General features: G+C 42.6%; 1 protein-coding gene across 2 annotated transcripts in view; it reads left to right on the forward strand.

Moving 5' to 3' along the window:
* The first annotated feature begins 8,221 nt into the window (after positions 1 to 8,221).
* The window catches only part of zgc:174356 (uncharacterized protein LOC100137120 homolog), a 128,434-nt gene continuing 117,206 nt past the window's right edge, over positions 8,222 to 19,449 (forward strand). For both annotated transcript variants that reach the window (XM_059985620.1, XM_059985619.1), the window contains exons 1-2: positions 8,222 to 8,369; positions 17,986 to 18,721. In XM_059985620.1, coding sequence (XP_059841603.1) covers positions 8,268 to 8,369; positions 17,986 to 18,721 — 838 coding nt within the window. In that variant the 5' untranslated portion in view covers positions 8,222 to 8,267. The remainder of the gene's footprint in view (positions 8,370 to 17,985; positions 18,722 to 19,449) is intronic.

A 19,449-nucleotide genomic window follows, 5' to 3' on the forward strand; every position in this document is an offset into this window, starting at 1 on the left:
ATCTATAATATAAATGTGCGGTATTAATTTCAATTGATCTATAATATTAATGCACTGTATTAATTTTAATTGATCTATAATATAAATGTGCGGTATTAATTTCAATTGATCTATAATATTAATGGGCTGTATTAATTTCAATTGAATTGGATTTTCTAGAGACCAAAAGTTATACTTGTCCAGAAGGTTTGCTTTTAATTTGCTAAATTGTTTAATTTTGCCAAGCATAAATGAAAACCAGAAAAAAAACACCCATAAACTGAATTAAAACATTGAAAGCAAACAAGCCAAGGTCTAATTGTGCAGCATTGAATTGGTCCTTGGGCCCACTTCTGCCTGAACTGGCTGTCATTCCTTTAGGTCTCCTGATCATTATTTCATCAGTCTGACTCAACAGAAAAGAGCACATCTGTCATGTTGTGGTCAGAGCATGAAAGACTGAGGTTTCAGAGATCCAAAGTGCAGAGTAATTCACCCAGAGTGCTGACAGAAGCAACTGTAAAATGAAACTCTATGGATTCTCACGCCAGGCTCTTATACAGTGAAGCACTGCAATACTTTACAAATGACAATCACCCTCTGTGAAGGAGTTAGAATGTGTCCAGACACCCAGCCTCTGAACAGGGAGACATCAGTCTCTTTAATTCATGCACAGTTAAAATCTAGAAACTAAAGTTCACATTTTCCAATGGTGAATAGATTTTTTTCCCTTGCCCAATACGATGATAGCAATAACACTCAACCTCTTCAGTTTGGCTTTCTGTGGTCTGGCAACACCCCCTGAACAAGCATGTTTTGAATTGTAGTACAGATTTATATACTCATTAATTGGTTCTAAGATCAAACTAAGAGCTATATTAAATTGTAGCTAATTAACCTACTAGTGAACGTTTTACCATCCCAGCTGACTACAATTTTCCTAATTTTTGGCAATGTCACCCTCTATCCCTTCTCTCTTCCTCCATTCAACATTCTGGCTCCCTTCTTCACCATATAAGAGCCCGGCGTGAGAATCCATAGAGTTTTATTTTACAGTTGCTTCTGTCAGCACTACGAGTGAATTACTCTGCACTTTGGTTCTCTGAAACCTCAGTCTTTCATGCTATGACCACAACAGGCCCATCACCTCCCTCTGGTACTCCTCCTCCTTCCCTTCACCTCAAGGTGCACTTTCCTCTGCTATCAGATTCCTTCTCATTTATTCTTTTTTTATTTGACTGAGATACACGGAACAGGCCCTTCCGGCCCTTTGAGCACTCAGCACCCCCCCAGATTTAATCCTAATCACGGGACAACTTGCAGTGACAAGTAAACTACCAACCGGTATGTCTTTGGACTGACTGTGGCAGGAAACTGTAGCACCTTGAGGAAACCCATAAGGGAGAACGTACAAACTCCTTACAGGCAGTGGCGGGAATTGCACCCTGGGTCATCTGTACTTTGTTGTGTTAACCACTATGCTATCGTGCCACCCATGTATTTCCTTTTCACTCCATCACTTCCTACCTTCTCACTTCACCATTCCCCATCCCCACCCTCCTACCTTCTCCATCACCAGGCTTCACAAAACACTTTCTATCTTGTATGCCTTCTCCTCCTTGCAACCCCCACCCACCTTCTTGCTCAGGCTTCTTCCCTCTTCCAGTCATGATGAAGTGTCAACTCTATTCCTTTCCATACATGCTGCCTGACCTGTTGAGTCCCTCCAGTATTTTGTGTGGTTTGCTTTGGATTTCCATCACCTACAGAATCTCTTGTGTTTGTGATCTCAGGCAATGGTGTTTCTAACTTATAGAAACTTCGGGTTCTCAGAACACTTACGTGACCCTTGAGTATTTATATATAAAATGAACAGTTTTCCTTCTCAGAGGAAGCTGCTTAGGGGTCAGGATTTTCCGAGGTCTGGTACGCGCAGCAGTAAATCATCCCAAGGCGCATCACAGTAGAGTTATTGAGAAAATGGACATCATATCACAAAGGAGCTCAGAACAAAAGCTTACACACAAGAATTTCTGCAGATGTTGGAAGTTTGAGAAAAGTTTGGTCAGTTCTTTTGAAATTAATTTTCTGGAACTGGCTTTCACTGCAAAGCCAACATTTATCGCTTATTGGCCTTGAGAAGGTGATGGTGAAGCACCGTCCTGATCTTCTGCAATCCTACAGGTGAACCTGCTCCCACAATGCTGAGGAAAGACCTTGTTGCTTTAGCCTCAGCAACGATGAAGGAGTGGTGATATATTTTCAAGTTGAGATGGTGCGCACCTTCACGGGGAGCTTGCAGGAGACGATACTCCCCTGCCCCTGCTGCCCTTGTCCTTCTCGGGGTATAAATGAGACTACTTGAAAGGGTAAAAGAAGGTAGAAGGTGCGAAGATGTTTTGAACCATAGAACATTACAGCACAGAAACAGGCCTTTTGGCCCTTCTTGGCTGTATCCAACCATTTTTCTGCCTAGTCCCACTGACCAGCACCTGGGCCACATCCCTCCAAATCCCTCTCATCCATTTACAGAGGGAATTTAAGGATAATAGACATAACTAGCAAAGAAACAGGCCCCTTGGACCACTCTGTGTTACAGTATGCATCTAACTGAGCCAGCCTCAGGCAATTCTCCATTTGAAGATTCTGGCCCACTGCACTAATTGGTGGCCATGTTTTCATGCCAGGATTTAGATATTTAGAAAGCACCTGTTTTGGAGCTCAATGTCAACTCAACTTTGGTTTAGTCTGTGATTGCATTTAGGACTTTTGTCTCTTTTGGATGTTCATCTAGTCTTGTCAGGTTAGTCATGGAGTCATAGAAAAGTACAGCACAGAAGCAGGCCCCGTGGCCCATCTAGTCCTTAAACCACCTACTCCCATTGATCTGCACCGGGACCATAGCCCTCAATACCCCTACCATCCATGTACGTATTCAAACTTCTCGTAAACATTGAAATTGTGCTCATGTGCACCACCTACACTGGCAGCTCTTCCCACACTCTCCTGACCCTCTGAGTGAGGAGGCTTCCCCTCATGACCACTAAACTTTTCACCTTTCACCCTCAACTCATGACCTCTAGTTGTAGTCCCAAGCACCCTCATCTAGCATCTAGTCAAGAATCCTGCTCTCGTCTCAAGTCTCGAAATCGTGACTCGATTCTAGTCTCAGATTCTCTAGCACTTGTGTTCTTACCATTCTCGCCTAGGCCTCTTATCACACTCCGTCTTCATTGAACATCAACTACCCATTCATCCCACTGTACATTCATCTCATTATCTTATTCTCCCCGTGCTTTCACCAACTTCACACATATTCTACCTCTCAACTAATCACTTGGAGAAGTGACATCGCCCAGTTACCCTTCCAACCTGCAAGCTTTTGGAGTGTGGGGGCAAACAGAACTAAAGGACAAGCACACACACATACACACACACACACACACACACACACACACACTCGCAGGAAGAGTGTGCAAGCTCTACACTTATAGCAGTCCACTTTCGGACTAAAGCAGGGTCTCTGGCATGGATTGTTAATAGCTCCCTACACAACGTACACGTACACTCAGTGGCCATGCTGTGAGGTACTGGAACCTGGTTCAGTCATCGGCTGCTGTAACCCAGCCACTTCAAAGTTTGACGTGTTGTGCATTCAGAGATGCTCTTCTACATTGTTGTAACATCTGGTTATTTGAGTTACTGTCACCTTCCTTTCAGATTGAACCAGCCTGGCCATTCTCCTCTGAACTCTCTCACTAACAAGGCAATTTCACCCATAGAGCTGCCACTCATTGGATGTTTTCCTATTTTTCCCACCTTTCTCTGTAAACTCCAAAGACCCATTGGTAAATGGTAGGGGGCCGTGGCATAAAAAAATGTTGGGAACCCCTTCTCTGAAGACTATTGTACATGAAAATCCCAGGAGATCAACGGTTTCTGAGATACTCAAACCACCCCATCTGGCACCAATAATCATTTCACAGTCAAAGTCACTTAGATCACGTTTCTTCCCCATTCTGATATTTGATCTGAAGATGTCTTGACCATGTCTGATTAGATATTTGCATTAACGAGCAGGTGCACAAATGTACCTAATGAATTAACCACTGACTGCACATCTAAATTGTGCAGTGTGACAGAATTTCCCATAGTTCCAAGAAACCTTAAACCAATTCTCCACCAGTTTAGATTCTTTCCTTTCACCAACTCAGGAAACAAAATGTGTTTTATTTACAGTTAACAGAATATTACTGATAGAATGCTCCATAGACACATATACTTAGCGACAAGAAGGAAGTTTACGCGGGAGATACTGAGGAGCAGAGGCAGCAGAAGGGAAACTTGCTGACAGAGGACTTTAATGGAAGTATATAGCTGAAGGATCATGAGGGGAAGACAGACATGGGAGAAATGAGTCAAGAGGCAAGCAGTTGCATCACTAGCTGGAGAGAGGGAAAGAAGAATATTTCCTTCTGGAGCTTGTGAAAATGGATGTGATTTACATTGATGGACTCAGCGTCACAGGATCACAGGGTATAGAATTAGGCACAACATTGGCACGACATGACCACGCTGATCAAAATTCCCATTTGCCTGTGTTTGACCCATATCATTTGCCATCCATGTGTCCCAATGTCTTTTTGACATTGTTACTGTACTAGCCTTAACCAATTCCTCTGGTCATTCATATCATTTACTAACCTTCTTCTGTGTAGCATAGTGGTTAGTCCAGCACTTTACAGTACAGACGACTGGGGTTTACTTCCTGCTGCTGCCTGTAAGGAGTTTGGACGTTCTCCCCGAGACCACGCAGGTTTCCTCCGGATGCTCTGGTTTCCTTCTATAGTCCAAAGACGTACATTTGGTTGGTTAATTAGTCCTGGTCCATTGTCCCATGACTAGGTTGGGATTAATCAAGGGGATTGCCGGGCACATGGCTCAAAGGGCTGTATAAGACCATAAGACAGGAGCAGAATTAGGCCATTTGGCCCGTCAAGTCCACTCTGCCATTTCATCATGGCTAATCCTGGATCCCACTCAACCCCATACACTAGCCTTCTCGTCATATCCTTTGATACCCTGACCAATCAGGAAAATATCAACTTCCACTTTAAATATAGCCACGGACGTGGCCTGCACTATAGTCTGTGGCAGAGAATTCCACAGATCCACCATGCTTTGGTTAAAAAAAAAATCTCTCCTTACTTCTGTTCTAAAAGGTCACCCCTCAACTTTGAGGCTGTGCCCTCTTGTTCTGGATACCCTCACCATTCGAAATATCCTCTCCACACCCACCTTATCTAGTCCTTTCAACATTTAGTAGGTTTCAATGAGGTCCCCACGCAGTCTTCTAAATTTCAGTGAGTACAAGCCCAAAGCTACCAAACGCTTCTCATATGTTAACCCCTGCATTTCTGGAATCATCCTCATGAACCTCCTCTGGATGCTTTTCAATGACAATACATCCTTTCTGAATTTCTGAGATAAGGGGCCCAAAGCTGTTGACAATACTCCAAGTATGGTCTGACGAGTGTCTTATAAAGCTACAGCATTATCTCCTTGTTTTTATATTCTTTTCCCCTTGAAATAAATGCTAACACTTCATTTGCCTTCTTTACCACAGACTCAACCTGAGAATTAACCCTCTGGGAGTCTTGCTCAAGGTCCCTTTGAACCTCTGAAGTTTGAATTTTCTCCCCATTTAGATAATAGTCTGCACTATTGTTTCTTTTAACAAAATGCATTATCGTACATTTCCCACATTGTATTCCATCTGCAACTTTTTGCCCATCCTTGCAATTTGTCTAAGTCCTGCTGCAGTCGCATTGCTTCCTCAGCACTACCTACCCCTCCACTGTCTTCTTATCATCTGCAAACTTTGCCATCAAGCCATCAATTCCACTATCTAAATCATTGACAAACAATGTGAAAAGTAGCAGTCCCAATACTGACCCCTGAGGAACACCACTAGTGACTGGCAGCCAACCAGAAAAGGCCCCTTTATTCCCACTCACTGCCTCCTGTTTATCAGCCATTCCTCTATCCATGCCAGTATCTTTCCTGCAACACTTTAAGATTTTATCTAGTTAAGTAGCCTCATATGAGGCACCTAATAAAATGCCTTCTGAAAATCTAAGTAAATGACATCCACTGCCTCTCCTTTGTCCACCCTGTTTGTTACTACTTAAAGAATTCTAACAGGTTTGTCGAGCAAGATTTCCCTTTACAGAAACCATGCTGTATCCCAATAAACAAATAAAAAAAAGTTGTCCATAAGATTCCTATTAAATATTTTCCATCTCACCTCAAACCTATACACGCTTGTCCTTGATTCCCCAACCCTGGGAAAAAGACCGTGTGTATTCACCCTATCTATGCCCCTCCTGAATTAGGCACTTCTCTCAGATCAGCTTCGTTGTCCCACATTCCACTGAATAAAATGCCAACCTGTTCGATCTCTTCCTATCACCTTGTTCCTCCAGTCCAGGGAACATTCTGGTAAACCTTTCCTGCTCAGAGCTTGCACGTGCAGTTATCAGCCTCTTCCTCCCAACTCCCCCCCCCCCCCCACCGTGTTGTCCATCATTATCCCTTAAGTGTCAGTTGGCAAACTTTGCTCGCATTGATGCAAACAAATGAAAAAAAGATCCCTGCTGCTCTGGAGCACCAAGCTTTTGTAACCATTGGAAACTGCCAACTTTCTGAGATTACACTGGCAATTCCTCAGAATGAAGTTGCAATTCCAGGATACCAAGGTTTCTTTCCCAGAAAGATAAAAGATTTCCTTTCAAATACTCAGCTCAGGGAACTCTGGTGAGTGGATCTGGTGGTGATCCAACATTGTGAAAGGACACGACGGGTGTATCCTTAAACAATCCCATTTTACCACATCGAGAGATGTCGATCTATTCTATTGAATTGGAAAGAAGTTAATCCTCCAACTATATTTCAGTGGTTTTCTCAAACCATTTTTTGTTTGAGCTTAGAAAAAATTGGAAGTGTTGTTTTTGACCCTTCAGTTAAATTTGAAGAAACTTGGAGACCATTTATTCAACATTTTCATATGAGTTGAATTGCCTTTTCCTAAATCTTACTTATATTATCTTTAATTGTTTGGATGGAGGTTCGGAGTTATTGGCACTACTGTATATGTACTTAATATTATTCAATGGCCCATGTTGGTTAGTGTTTTTTTTCTTTTTTTTTCTTTTTATTTCTTTGTTCACCAATGTTATGAGTTTGGGAGGTTATATATTTTTATTATTATATATCTGAATGTCTATTTAAACTATTAATCATGTACTCTCAAACACTTCGTATTCATGTTTCATTTATGTTCGTTTAAAATTTAAAATTAATAAAAAGATTTAAAAAGAAAAGAAAGAAAGAGAGATGTCCAGAAATTCCCTCATGAATTACACTTTCGTGATATTGAGTAGCCCTATGCCCAAGGGTCCTTGATAAAGAATTCCAATTTTTCATGCCCCAAAGCCTTTTCTCCTTGTTCCACATTTTGTGAAACAGGAGAGGGAGCGGGCAAGGAGCCCTTTGTAGGAAGAACCTATGTGTGCTTTCAAAATTGGAGTTCACAGTTGTTACAGGTAAGGATCAATGGTCCATTATAAGATTTGATGCATCGGCATCAAAGAACGAGGGACTTTAAAACCCGTTTGGATTTTCTTAAGACTTGTCCATTGCCAACACACACTTCACATACATGATCCCCAGTACCCCTGCAATGGAAGACAAATCAAGTCATGCCCTTTGTAATATGCACAAGTATGGCGAAATGGAGGTACAATGGAAAAAAAATCATCACAGGCACGCACACAGAACATACAGAAATGACATCTGCAGGAGTAAGCCAAGGAGCCGAACGTCTACTCGGGGGGAGCACGTGTGTGCGTTTCGAAACTGATCAAACCTCATCTCAGGGGAGCGCCAGCACAAAAGCCGACGCTGGGTTTCACCCCTGTTACATTGACTTCTGACTCGGAGTCAAGGCGAGAGAGAAAGAAAATGTCATGACCCGGACTGAACCTCTCGAACCCAGAGGAATGGACAGCACGTGATGCACCGACGCCCCGGTGTTGTATGCAAAAATCTCCTCCAGGCATCCAGTAAAATCTGGTCGCCAAGGCGCCGCGAACGCCGCTATTGGCGCTGGAGGCAGCGGAGGGCGGGTCGCCTGAAGCACGACAGGTAGCAACCCGCCTCCCTCACCTGTCTTCCTGATTTACCTGAGGTGCGGGTTGCAAGTGGCTTGCCCTCTTGACAGCTTTAAAATGGATCTGAGGACAATCGTCACGGTAGAGCCGGTGGTGTTCCTATTCTTGATGTCCACCTATCTCAGCTCCTTCGCCATTCAGCAGTTGGTATTGGTCAAGGTGAGTCCGAAGCTGCTAAACGGTGCCGCTGTTTGGTCCGAGTGCCCGAGTGGGACTGCTTCCATTCTTTGCCAAAAGCGTACGAGGGACCACTCGCAAATCCAGAGCCAAACGCGCTTTCTCAAAAGTTGCCACCGTTATGAGATGGTTAGGTGCGGCTGCAAAATACTTAGGCTTAAGTATTTGCTTTCATGTCCTCCCAAAGTACCGTAACGGCAGTAATATCGTTTTGTTTTTGAGGTGTAATAAGTGTGAGGTTATCCACTTTGGGAGTAAGTACAGGAAGGCAGATTATTATCTGAACGGTGTAGAGTTAGGTAAGGGAGAAATACAAAGAGATCTAGGAGTCCTTGTTCATCAGTCACTGAAGGTGAATGAGCAAGTGCAGCAGGCAGTGAAGAAGGCTAATGGAATGTTGGCCTTTATTACAAAGGGAATTGAGTACAAGAGCAAGGAAATCCTCTTGCATTTGTACAGAGCCCTGGTGAGACCACACCTGGAGTATTGTGTACAGTTTTGGTCTCCAGGGTTAAGGAAGGACATCCTGGCTGCAGAGGAAGTGCAGCGTAGATTCACGAGGTTAATTCCTGGGATGTCTGGACTGTCTTACGCAGAGAGGTTAGAGAGACTGGGCTTGTACACGCCGGAATTAAGGAGATTGAAAGAGGATCTGATTGAAACATATAAGATTATTAAGGGATTGGACAAGATAGAAGCAGGAAATATGTTCCAGATGCTGGGAGAGTCCAGTACCAGAGGGCATGGTTTGAGAATAAGGGGTAGGTCATTTAGGACAGAGTTAAGGAAAAACTTCTTCTCCCAGAGAGTTGTGGGGGTCTGGAATGTACTACCTCAGAAGGTAGTGGAGGCCAATTCTCTGGATGCTTTCAAGAAGGAGCTAGATAGGTATCTTATGGATAGGGGAATCAAGGGATATGGGCACAAGGCAGGAACCGGGTATTGATAGTAGATGATCAGCCATGATCTCAAAATGGCAGTGCAGGCTCAAAGGGCTGAATGGTCTACTTCTGCACCTATTGTCTGTTGTCTATTGTGTAGTCAATATTTTAACATAGGAGCCGAGTAATAAACAACAGTTCAGCAAATAAAAGTTTTAAGCACTTTTTTTTGCTGGAGAATAACTGAGGAATAAACTTTGATCAGACCATGCACTTCCTGGCATATGTTAGGTAGAGCTGAGAGAGTGTTTACATTAATTACTCACACAAGTTAGAATAAGGGAAACATCAGCCTGGGAAGTTGGCCACTTGGTCCCCTCATTCATACTTTACCTGCACTAGGTCCATCTTTCAGGGCCAGAGCTTTTTAAGTGGACAGCTCTCACACTTTATTAGATGCATCTGCTTGCTAATGGGAATATCTAATCAGCCTATCATGTGGTAGCATGCCAGTGCATAAAAGCATGCAGATACCGTCCAGAGGTTCAGATCAAACAACAGAATAGGGAGGAAATGTGATCTGTGACTTTGGCCATGGAATGGTAGTTGATGTCAAACAGGGTGGTTTGAGTATCTCAGTGATTGATGATCTCCCGGAATTTTCGCACACAATAGCTTCATGGGTTTACAGAGAATGGTGCGCAAAAAAAAAAACAAATAAACATCCAGTGAGTGGCAATTCTGTGGATGAAAACCCCTTGTTAATATGAGAGGTTATGGGCAGACTGGTTCAAACAGACAAGAAGGTGACATTAACTCAAATAATCACACTTCATTTGGAGATACAGTGTGGAATAGCCCCTTCTGGTCCAACAAGCCACACTGCTCTGCAGCCCACCTATTTTAACCCTAGCCTAATCACAGGACAATTTACAATGATCAGTTAATCTACTAACCAGTTCCACTAGGTTGTGAAAGGAAACTAGAGGCACCCAGAGGAAACCAATATGCACATGGGAAGAAAGTTCAAATTTTCTTTCAGAGGACTTCGCAATTGTACTCCGAAAATCTGATGCCCTGGGCTATATAGCATTGTGCAACAGTGGTAGGCAGAAGAACATCCCCAAACGCACAAGCCGCCAACCCGTGAAGTGGGTAGGCTGCAGCAGCAGGAGACCACAAACGTACATTCAGAGGTAACTAATGAAGTGACCACTGAGTGTGGAATGGGGCTTAAGTCTGATGGCTGGTTCATCTTATTTCAGGCAGTGACGTCTCGAACCCTACCAACCTTCTGGGTGAAATAGAGTGGCCCCACCTCCCCTCCACCCTTCTAAAATCACTTCACGTCTACAGTAAGAAGGAAAGGAAGAAGTTGCTGGAAGCCCTCAGCAGGTCGGGTAGCACCTACAGAGCGAGAGAGAAACAGAGTTACAGTGCCAGGCTGAAGACCCTTCGTCAACTCTGGTTCTCTTTCTAACAATGCTGCCTAACTTGGTCAATGTTTACAACGTTTTGTGTTCTTTGTTCAGATTTCCAGTTTCTGCGGGTTTTAAAAAAAAATTAATTCTAAATCTGTTCCCTCTTATTTTTAACATCACTTTTAAAGGAACAGGCCTGCCTTAATTTCAGTATTGGCACTTGAACCGGGTTTAATATCACCAGCATATGTTGTGAGATTTTTTAACTTTACAGCAGCGGTACAGTGCGAAACATAGGAAAAAATCCTGTGAATTACAGTAAGCATGCATGCATATAGTGAGGTAGTGTTCACGGGTTCGATGTCCATTCAGAAATTGGATGTTAGAGGGGAAGGTGTTGTTCCCGAATTGTTTAGCATGTGTCTTCAGGCTTCTGTACCTCCTTCCTGGTGGTAACAGTGAGAAGAGGACATGTCCTGGGCGGTGGGGGCCCTTAATGATGGAAACCACCTTCTTGTGGCATCACTCCTTGAAGATGTCTTGGACACCACGAAGGCTAGTGCCCATGACAGAGCTGACTGATTTTACAACTTTCTGCAGCTTACTTTGTTTTAGTGCAGTAGCCCCCCCCCCCCATACCAGATGGTGATGCAGCCAGTTAGAATGCTCTCCAAGTCCCAACTTTACATCTTTCCTCCAACAAAGGCAGCTCTATCTTAGCCAAACTTTCCCAATGGTACAATTTTCCAAGTCCTGCAAAACCTTTGTGAATCTCCTCTAACCCAACTGCTCCCCCTCCCCACCTCCACCTCCGCAATGTTCCGCCTCAATCCTCGACTGTACTCAAAATATGACTTAAATGGAGTTTGAGTAAAACCTTCATGTTTGTATGTTCCACACTTCAACAAAAAACAAATGGAAAGTGTTTTCTGTGTTTTTGAACACCACACACACTAATTGCCAGAGGAGCTCGTCAGGTGACACAATAGTGACACTCTGCAGAGACAGCCAAAACGTCGATAGTTTACTCCTTTCCATCAACATGGCCTGACCTGCTGGCTTTCTCCAGCATTTTGTGTGCTTTGCTCAAGATCTCCGGTGTCTGCAGAATGTTTTGTGCTTATTATCAATGCCATTTTAATCATGTTAGTAAGTTTAGGATAAGGTCACCATAGGACCTGTGATAGTCCATGGTATACAGCAGTCAACCAGAGCTGGATAATTATTTGGGTAAAGCTAGATAGATATTCAAAGTTTAAAGTAAATGTTATCCAAATGCATATATGTCACCTTATACAACTCAGAGATTCACTTTTTTGTGGGCATACTCAGTAAATTCAGAAATCATGGCCACTGCATAGCTAATGGAAATTCAATAATTGACCAAAACATATGGTATGGTTAGGGTCCTTAAACAACCCTGTCTGAAATTCCCTCATCTAATTATTTTTCTGTAGTATTGAACAAGGATTGCTGATATATTTAAAAAAAACATATTCTGGTTTCCAGAGCTCTTTCGCCATGTTTGGTTTGGTTTGTTTTGGCGTTCGAGTTATGCTTTATTTATTATGCTGGCATTGGTGTGGAGACTGCTTGGATTAGAAGCTCCTGATCTGACCTGTAATGCATGTGGTAGTGCAGTAATTGCTTTCAGTTAAATGATGGCACCAATTGTCCTGTTCTTTAGCCAGTTATGATAGGTTTTGGCTGGTGTTGTGTCCTTGGAATAACTTTGGAAGAAGTTTGCTTTTAAAGGCGTGATATCATAGAGTCACATAGAAACAGGCCCTTCGGCACAAACTCATCCACGCTGACCACCCTAACTGAGTTAGTTGTACTTGCTTGCTTTTGGCCCATATTCCTCTGAATTTTTCCTAATTTCTGCATCCATTGCAATTGTGTTTGCTTCCATCAGTTCCCCGGCATCTCATTCCATACATCTACAATCCATCTGTGTAGAAAAACCAGCTTCTCAGACTCCTTGAAATTTTTCCCTTCTCACCTTACACCTGTGCTCTCTAGTTTTGGGCTCCCCTGCTGTGGGGAGAAGACTGTGACTATCTCCCCTGTCACTCATGACTTGGTAGAGCTATAACCTGGTATTTTATAATCAGCATCCATCATCAGAGACCCCCTGAGACCCCCACCACCCAGGCAATGCTCATTTCTCTTTGCTGCCTTCAGGTAGAAGGTGCAGGTGCCACAAGGTTCACACCACCAGGTTCAGCAACAGTTACTACCCCTCAACCACATGCCCTTGAACCAGAGGGAAGAACTTCACTCAACTTCATTCGCTCCATCATTGAAATGTTCCTACAACATTTCAAAGTTGAAAGTAAAATTTATTATCAAAGCACATGCACGTCACCAAATACAATCTCAAGATTCTTTTTCTACAGGCATACTTAGCAAATCTATAGAACAGTAACTGTGACCATCAGAAACTGTAAACTGTAAACAACCTGTACAAATGCAGATATAAATAAATAGCCACAAATAACAAAGATAAAATAACAATCTAACAGAATCTTTTAATGAATCCTTTAATGAATGTAGTTATCCTTTTTTGTTCGAGAGCCTGATGGATGAGGGGTAGTAACTGGTTTTGAACCTAGTGGTGTAAGTCCCGAGGCACCTGCACCACCTACCTGAAGGTAGAAGTGAGAAAAGAGCATAGCCTGGTTGGTGAGGATCTCTGATAATGGATTCTGCTTTTCTACAGCAACGTTTCATGTAGATATGCTCAATGGTTAAGAGGGTTTTACCCGTGATGTACTGGGCTGAATCCACTACATTTTGTAGGATTTTCTGCACAAAGGCATGGGTGTTCCCACACCAGGCCGTAATGCAGCCAGTCAGCCCACTCTCTACCACTCATCTATAGAAGCCTGCCAAGATTTTCAATGACCTGCTGATCTTCCGCAGACTCCTGAGGAAGTAGAGGCTCTGTTGTGCTTTCTTCACAATAACATTTATATGATGGATCCAAGACAGGTCCTCTGAGATAGTGACACCCAGGAATTTAATGTTACTGACCCTCTCCACCTCTGATCCTCCAATGATTGCTGGATCATGGACCTCTCATTACCCTCTCCTGAAGTCTGCAATAATTTCTTTGGTCTTGTTGACATTAAGTGAGAGGTTGTTGTTATTACACCACCCAGCCAAGTTTTTATTCTCCCTCCTGTATGCTGATTCATCACTCCCTTTGGTACAGCCCACAACAGTGGTGTTGTCAGCAAACTTGTATCTGGTGTTGGAGCTGTACTTAGCCACACAGTCACAGGTGTAAAGCGAGTAGAGCAGAGGGCTAGGTACACATTCCAGCGGTGCTCCTGTGCTGATGGAGATGTTTTTTGCCAATCCAAACTGACCAGGGTCTGTAAGTGAGGAAATCCAGGATCCAATTACGCAAGGGAGTTTTGAGATCCAGGTCTTGAAGTTTACTGATTAGTTTTGAGGGGACAATGGTGTTAAGTGCTGAATTGTAATTGATAAAGAGCACCCTGATGTATGTTTCTTTGTTGTCCAGATGTTCCAGGGTTGTGTGAAGAGTCAATGAGATGGTATCTGCTGTAGACCTGTTGCTTTGGTAGGTGAATTGGAGCGGATCCATGTCACCATTCTGACAGGAGCTGATATGCTTCAACATCAGCCTCCCAAAACACTTCATCACTGGGGATGTAAATGCCACTGGGAGATAGTCCTTCAGACAGGTTACTACACTCTTTTTGGGCACCGGTACAATTGAAGCCTGCTTGAAGAAAGTGGGTACTGAACACTTCCAGAGCAAGAGGTTGAGGATGTCTGAGAATACACCAGCCAGTTGGTCAGCACAGGTCTTCAGTACTCGGCCAGGTGCTCTGTTTAGACTGGACGTTTTCCTTGAATTCACTCTCCTGAAGGCAGCATGCATGTCATCTTCAGACACTGAGACCAAAGAATCATGGAGAAACATCGGGGTATACAATGGTTCCTCCCTGCTCTGGTGGTCAAAGTGAGCATAGAAGGCATTGAGCTCATTTGGAAGCAGAGCTCTGCTGTCCTCTGCATCGCAAGATTTAACTTTGTAGGAGGTTATGGCATTCAGACCCTGCCATAGAGGCTGAGCATCCCTTGTTGATTCCAGTCTAGTCTGGAATCTCCACTTCTTGTAGCATCCTTGATCTCCAGACTTGAAAGCCTCTGATATGGCTCTTAGCAGGTTCCAGATTTCATTCTTCGCCCAGGGCTTTTGATTGTAGAAAACCCTGAATGATTTTGTGGGGGGGAACACTCATCTGCAGCCGTTTAAATAAAGTCTGTAAACACCCTGGTGTAGTCATTCAGGCCCTTAGATGAGTTCTTGAGCACAGCCTAGTCCACTGACACAAAGCAATTTTAAAAAAAGGCAATCCTGTAACCATTCCTCAGTCTCCTGTGTTTACATGCTGGTGATATGGACTCACTTTCAAGGACTCCTCATCTCATGTTCTTGTTATTTATTGCTTGCTTATCTATCTATCTATCTATCTATCTATTAATTAATTAATTAATTAATTAATTAATTAATTCATCCACCTTGTAGTTGCATAGTTTGTTATCTTCTGCATGCTTACTGAATGGCCAAGTTGGTTATTATTCTATTATGGATTTTTTGAGTATGCCCACAGGTCAGTGAATCTCAGGGTTGTATATGGTGGCATATATGTACTTTGATAACACATTTACTTTGAACATTACAATTGTTGTACTTGGTCCACTGACTGATGATGGAAAGCACATTTCACCCCCCCCCCCCACCCCCACCATCTACCAGTGTCAGCACTTTTGGAGAACTCTGTATTTGTTTTCTCTCGATGTCTCTTTAATACAACACTCTCCAGGTCCCTGCCATTCAAGTGCATATTCTGGTCTGGCTTGTTGTATCACTTCCCCTTTCAATATGTAGTTGATGTGGTGTGAAGTGCAGTTGCTGTTTTAAATACAGGAAACAATTTTCAAGTAACACTGAGCTGACCAGAGAGTCGGAATCAGAAATGTAGGTTTGGGGTTAAACATTCAGCACACCAGACATTTTCAATTTGTATCGCGGGATCTTTTATGCCTTGTTTTAGAATCTCATCCAAAAGATCACAGTACAGCTCTCCCTCGATACTACCTTCTTGATTTTGGTGATTACATCAGAACCTGTGACCTGATTTGGGCAGTCACGCTATCCTCTGTGACACAATAAAATACGTGCGTGATCTTGATTGTTCTCCACTGAGTAGGTGAGGGATTCTCGTGAAAGTTACAGATAGAGAGAAGACAAGGGATTCCATGGATGCTGGAAATCTTGCGCGACACGCACCAAATGCTGGGAGGACACAGCAAGTCTGGCAACATCTATTCTGCTTCTTGAGCCTATCACCCCCCTTGGGGCATAGGCCACTAACAGCAGCTTGCTGGAGTCTGCTGTCCTGGCCCAATCTTTCAAATTGTCTCCAGATGTAGCCCATCATCGAATACCCTTCCCCTCCCAGCAATGGAGTCTTTGTAGCTTGTGTTGGCGTTTCTGTAGTGCTGGGTTTTTATGGGATGGGGTTGCTAGACCCATGCCTGACCTTTCTCCATTGGAACTGTCCATGACAGAGATGGGTAGCACTTATGGAGAGGAATGAAGAGTCAACTTTTCAGGCTGTGACTGTTCTTCAGGACTGGAAAGAAAGCCAGCAGAAGCCAGAATAAAAGGGTGGATAGAGAACCTTCTCTCTTTGACAGAGGAGGTCAAAGACTAGGAAAAATAGAATGAAAATCCTCTGCAAGTTAAGTGATGAAAGTTCAGTAGCGTGTTGGGAGAGTGACAGAGCACAGAAACAGACGATTCAGCCTGTCATGCCCATGCTATCAATCATAATGGCTTACATGGACATAGCAGCAGATGAGTCTGTTTTTGATAATATACATATTTACACTAATCCCCTTTAATAGCATTTGGTGTACAGTCCACTGTACCTCAGCGATTCAAGTGCTCACCCTAATGGCTTGTAAATGTTGTGAGAGCATTTTGCTTTCAGAATGAGGATCTGCAATGCACTGCCAGTGGTCGAAGTGGTTGCAGATTTATTGTGATGTCTGAAAGGGAGCTGGGTAAATCTCCGAAACCATAGGGCTTTGGGAATTGAGTAAGCAAGTGGGGGAATGTGACTGGCTCTGGTATAGAACCAGTATGAAATTAATAGTCTGATTGGCCCCTGAAAGCATCTCAGATATCAAACATGGATGGAGGACCAAATGTCAAAACCCTGGTGTATTAATAGATCAATAGGCTTAGTGAAATTGGCCAATAGCTGTACTCAAACAAGTGAAGACTGCTTCAAACTTAATATCATTTCCCAAAAATATCACCTCATCTTTAACAGCTTAGTTTGAATTTTACTGATGGTGTTTCAATTTAAATATTTTAAACAAATTAATTAATATTTTTAAAATAATTGACAAAATAAAAGATAATTCAAGAGGTCTGCTTAAGGCTGCTGGATTGCTTTGATATTCCTGTAAACAGATGCTGTTTTTTATCTGAAAGCTACTGACAGCCCCTCCCCATGCAACAGAGCTACCATCTTACAGATCAGTATGGTGAACCTCTAACATACTCCCTCTATAACTAGGGTTCCCAATCTGGAGTCCATGGCCCTGGGTTAATGGCAAATGAAAAATTGGGAACCTCTGCTCTACATCAAGAAAAGAGCTGGATTGGATTGGAGAGGCTGTCATTGATAAAGGTTAGCTTCAAAGAAATTGGGTGTATTTAAGACAAATATTGATAAATTCTTGATTGGTAATGGGGGTGAGGGTTAAAGGGAGAAGGCAGGAAAATGGGATTCAGAGAAAAAAAACAACTGCGATAGAATGGCAGAGCAGATCTGATAGGTTGAATGGCCTAATTTGCATCCACATCATGACCTTGTGATTGTTCTAATTGAAGCAGCTATAAACCTATTGAGCCAAATTGCCTTTATATTGCAGCAAGTTTATTAATCCTTTTTAAAAATTGTGATACTGCGCGGAATAGGCCTTTCCAGCCCTTTGAGCCTAGCGATCATCTGATTTAATCCTAGCCTAATCGTAGGACAATTTACAATGACCAATTAACCTGCCAACTGTACATCTTTGGAGCAGCCAGAGAAAACCCTCGCGGTCACAGGGAGAACGTACAAACTCCTTACAGGCAGCGGCCGGAGTTGAACCTGGGTTGCCTGTACTGTAAAGTGTTGTGATAGCAACTATGTTCACTTCATAATGTTGAATAATTGAAGTGTTTATATTTTCCAGATTTGTGAAGAGCTGCATTTCGAAAAGGATGTGTGTAGCAACTTCTCACACAATTTGCAGGATTCTCTCGTCATTCAAAGTCAAGCCTCATATGTTATGTTACTCTACACAGCTGTTCTTACTTTCTTGTCCATACCTACGTCAATCCTGCTTGGTGCGTGGTCTGATCATGGAGGTCGTAAGCTTGGCATGATATTGCCCTCTGTTGGCTCATTAATCGGCGGCATAATTTTGATAGTGATGGTGTGTGTGAAAGAAATGTCCGTGTACTGGTGCGTTTTAGCATCTGCTATGATCGCAATCTTTGGAAATTATCCTGTTATTTTTCTCAGTGTCTTCAGTTATATTTCTGACACTACTACTGTTGAGAATCGAACCAAGTTCATCAGCATTGTAGAAGCAATGGTTTATATCGGGGGAACTGTTGGATTTCTACTGAGTGGATGGTTGCTCCAGCGTTTTACCTTAATTTATGTTTTTGGTGTGTACTGTGGATGCCAAGTACTGACTATTTGCTACGTACTTCTGTGGCTGAAGGAGTCAAATCATTCCAGTGAATGGTCAGACTTGGCTGGTGAAACACCTCCCAACAGCAGAGATAGAACCCTAAAAAATTCCTTGTTATTATATGCCTCAAAAACGTGGAAAACTTTTTCAAAGGAACGAGATGGACAAGATCGATTGAAGCTATATCTCATTTTTATTTGTGGCATGTTGATGAGTGTTTGCAACACAGGTAAGTTGCAATTTGTTTTTTTTTATGTTCGAGGCAGCTTGATGTCCTGGAGTGTGAATCCGTTTGGGCTAGGCTTGTGTTTGAGTTCATGTGTCTAATGTCACAATGCTAGTCATTTTAGAGTAAGGAACTGATTTTTATTTTTTTCTTATTTAATCTCATTTGGCTTTTATTTGTTATTTTCCTTGGCTGATGTTCTTTATTCAGATTCAGTTTATTGTCACTTAGAAATCACAAATGCAGTGCAGTTAAAAAATGAGACAATGTTCCTTCAGAATGATATCACAAAAGCATATGACTAAACAGACTACACCGGAAAATCCACATAACGTTTGGCAATCCCCAATCCAGAGTCCGGAGAGGCTGCTGCGTATTAATATCGCGCTACCGTATTAGCGCGTTTCCCGGAACGGAGCTCCAAATCCACCAGACAAACAAGACCAAAAACTAAAGCTACAAGACCTGCACAAAACAACATAGTTACAACAGTGCAAACAATAACATAATTGATTAAAAAAACAGACCATGGGCACAGTAAAAATAGTCCAAAGATATTAAAGGACTATAAGTTTATTAAATGAGAAATAGAAGTGGACCTTTGTTCCATTTCAATTATATTTAAATAAAATCTTCTATTGCACATTGGGAAGATTTGCAATAAACTTATTGCATTAAGTTAATGAGATCAAGGACATTGGTATTAGGGAAATAGAGGGAAATGGAGATGA

This window comes from Hypanus sabinus, chromosome 12 (assembly GCF_030144855.1).
Source record: "Hypanus sabinus isolate sHypSab1 chromosome 12, sHypSab1.hap1, whole genome shotgun sequence".
Classification (NCBI taxonomy): Eukaryota; Metazoa; Chordata; class Chondrichthyes; order Myliobatiformes; family Dasyatidae; genus Hypanus; species Hypanus sabinus.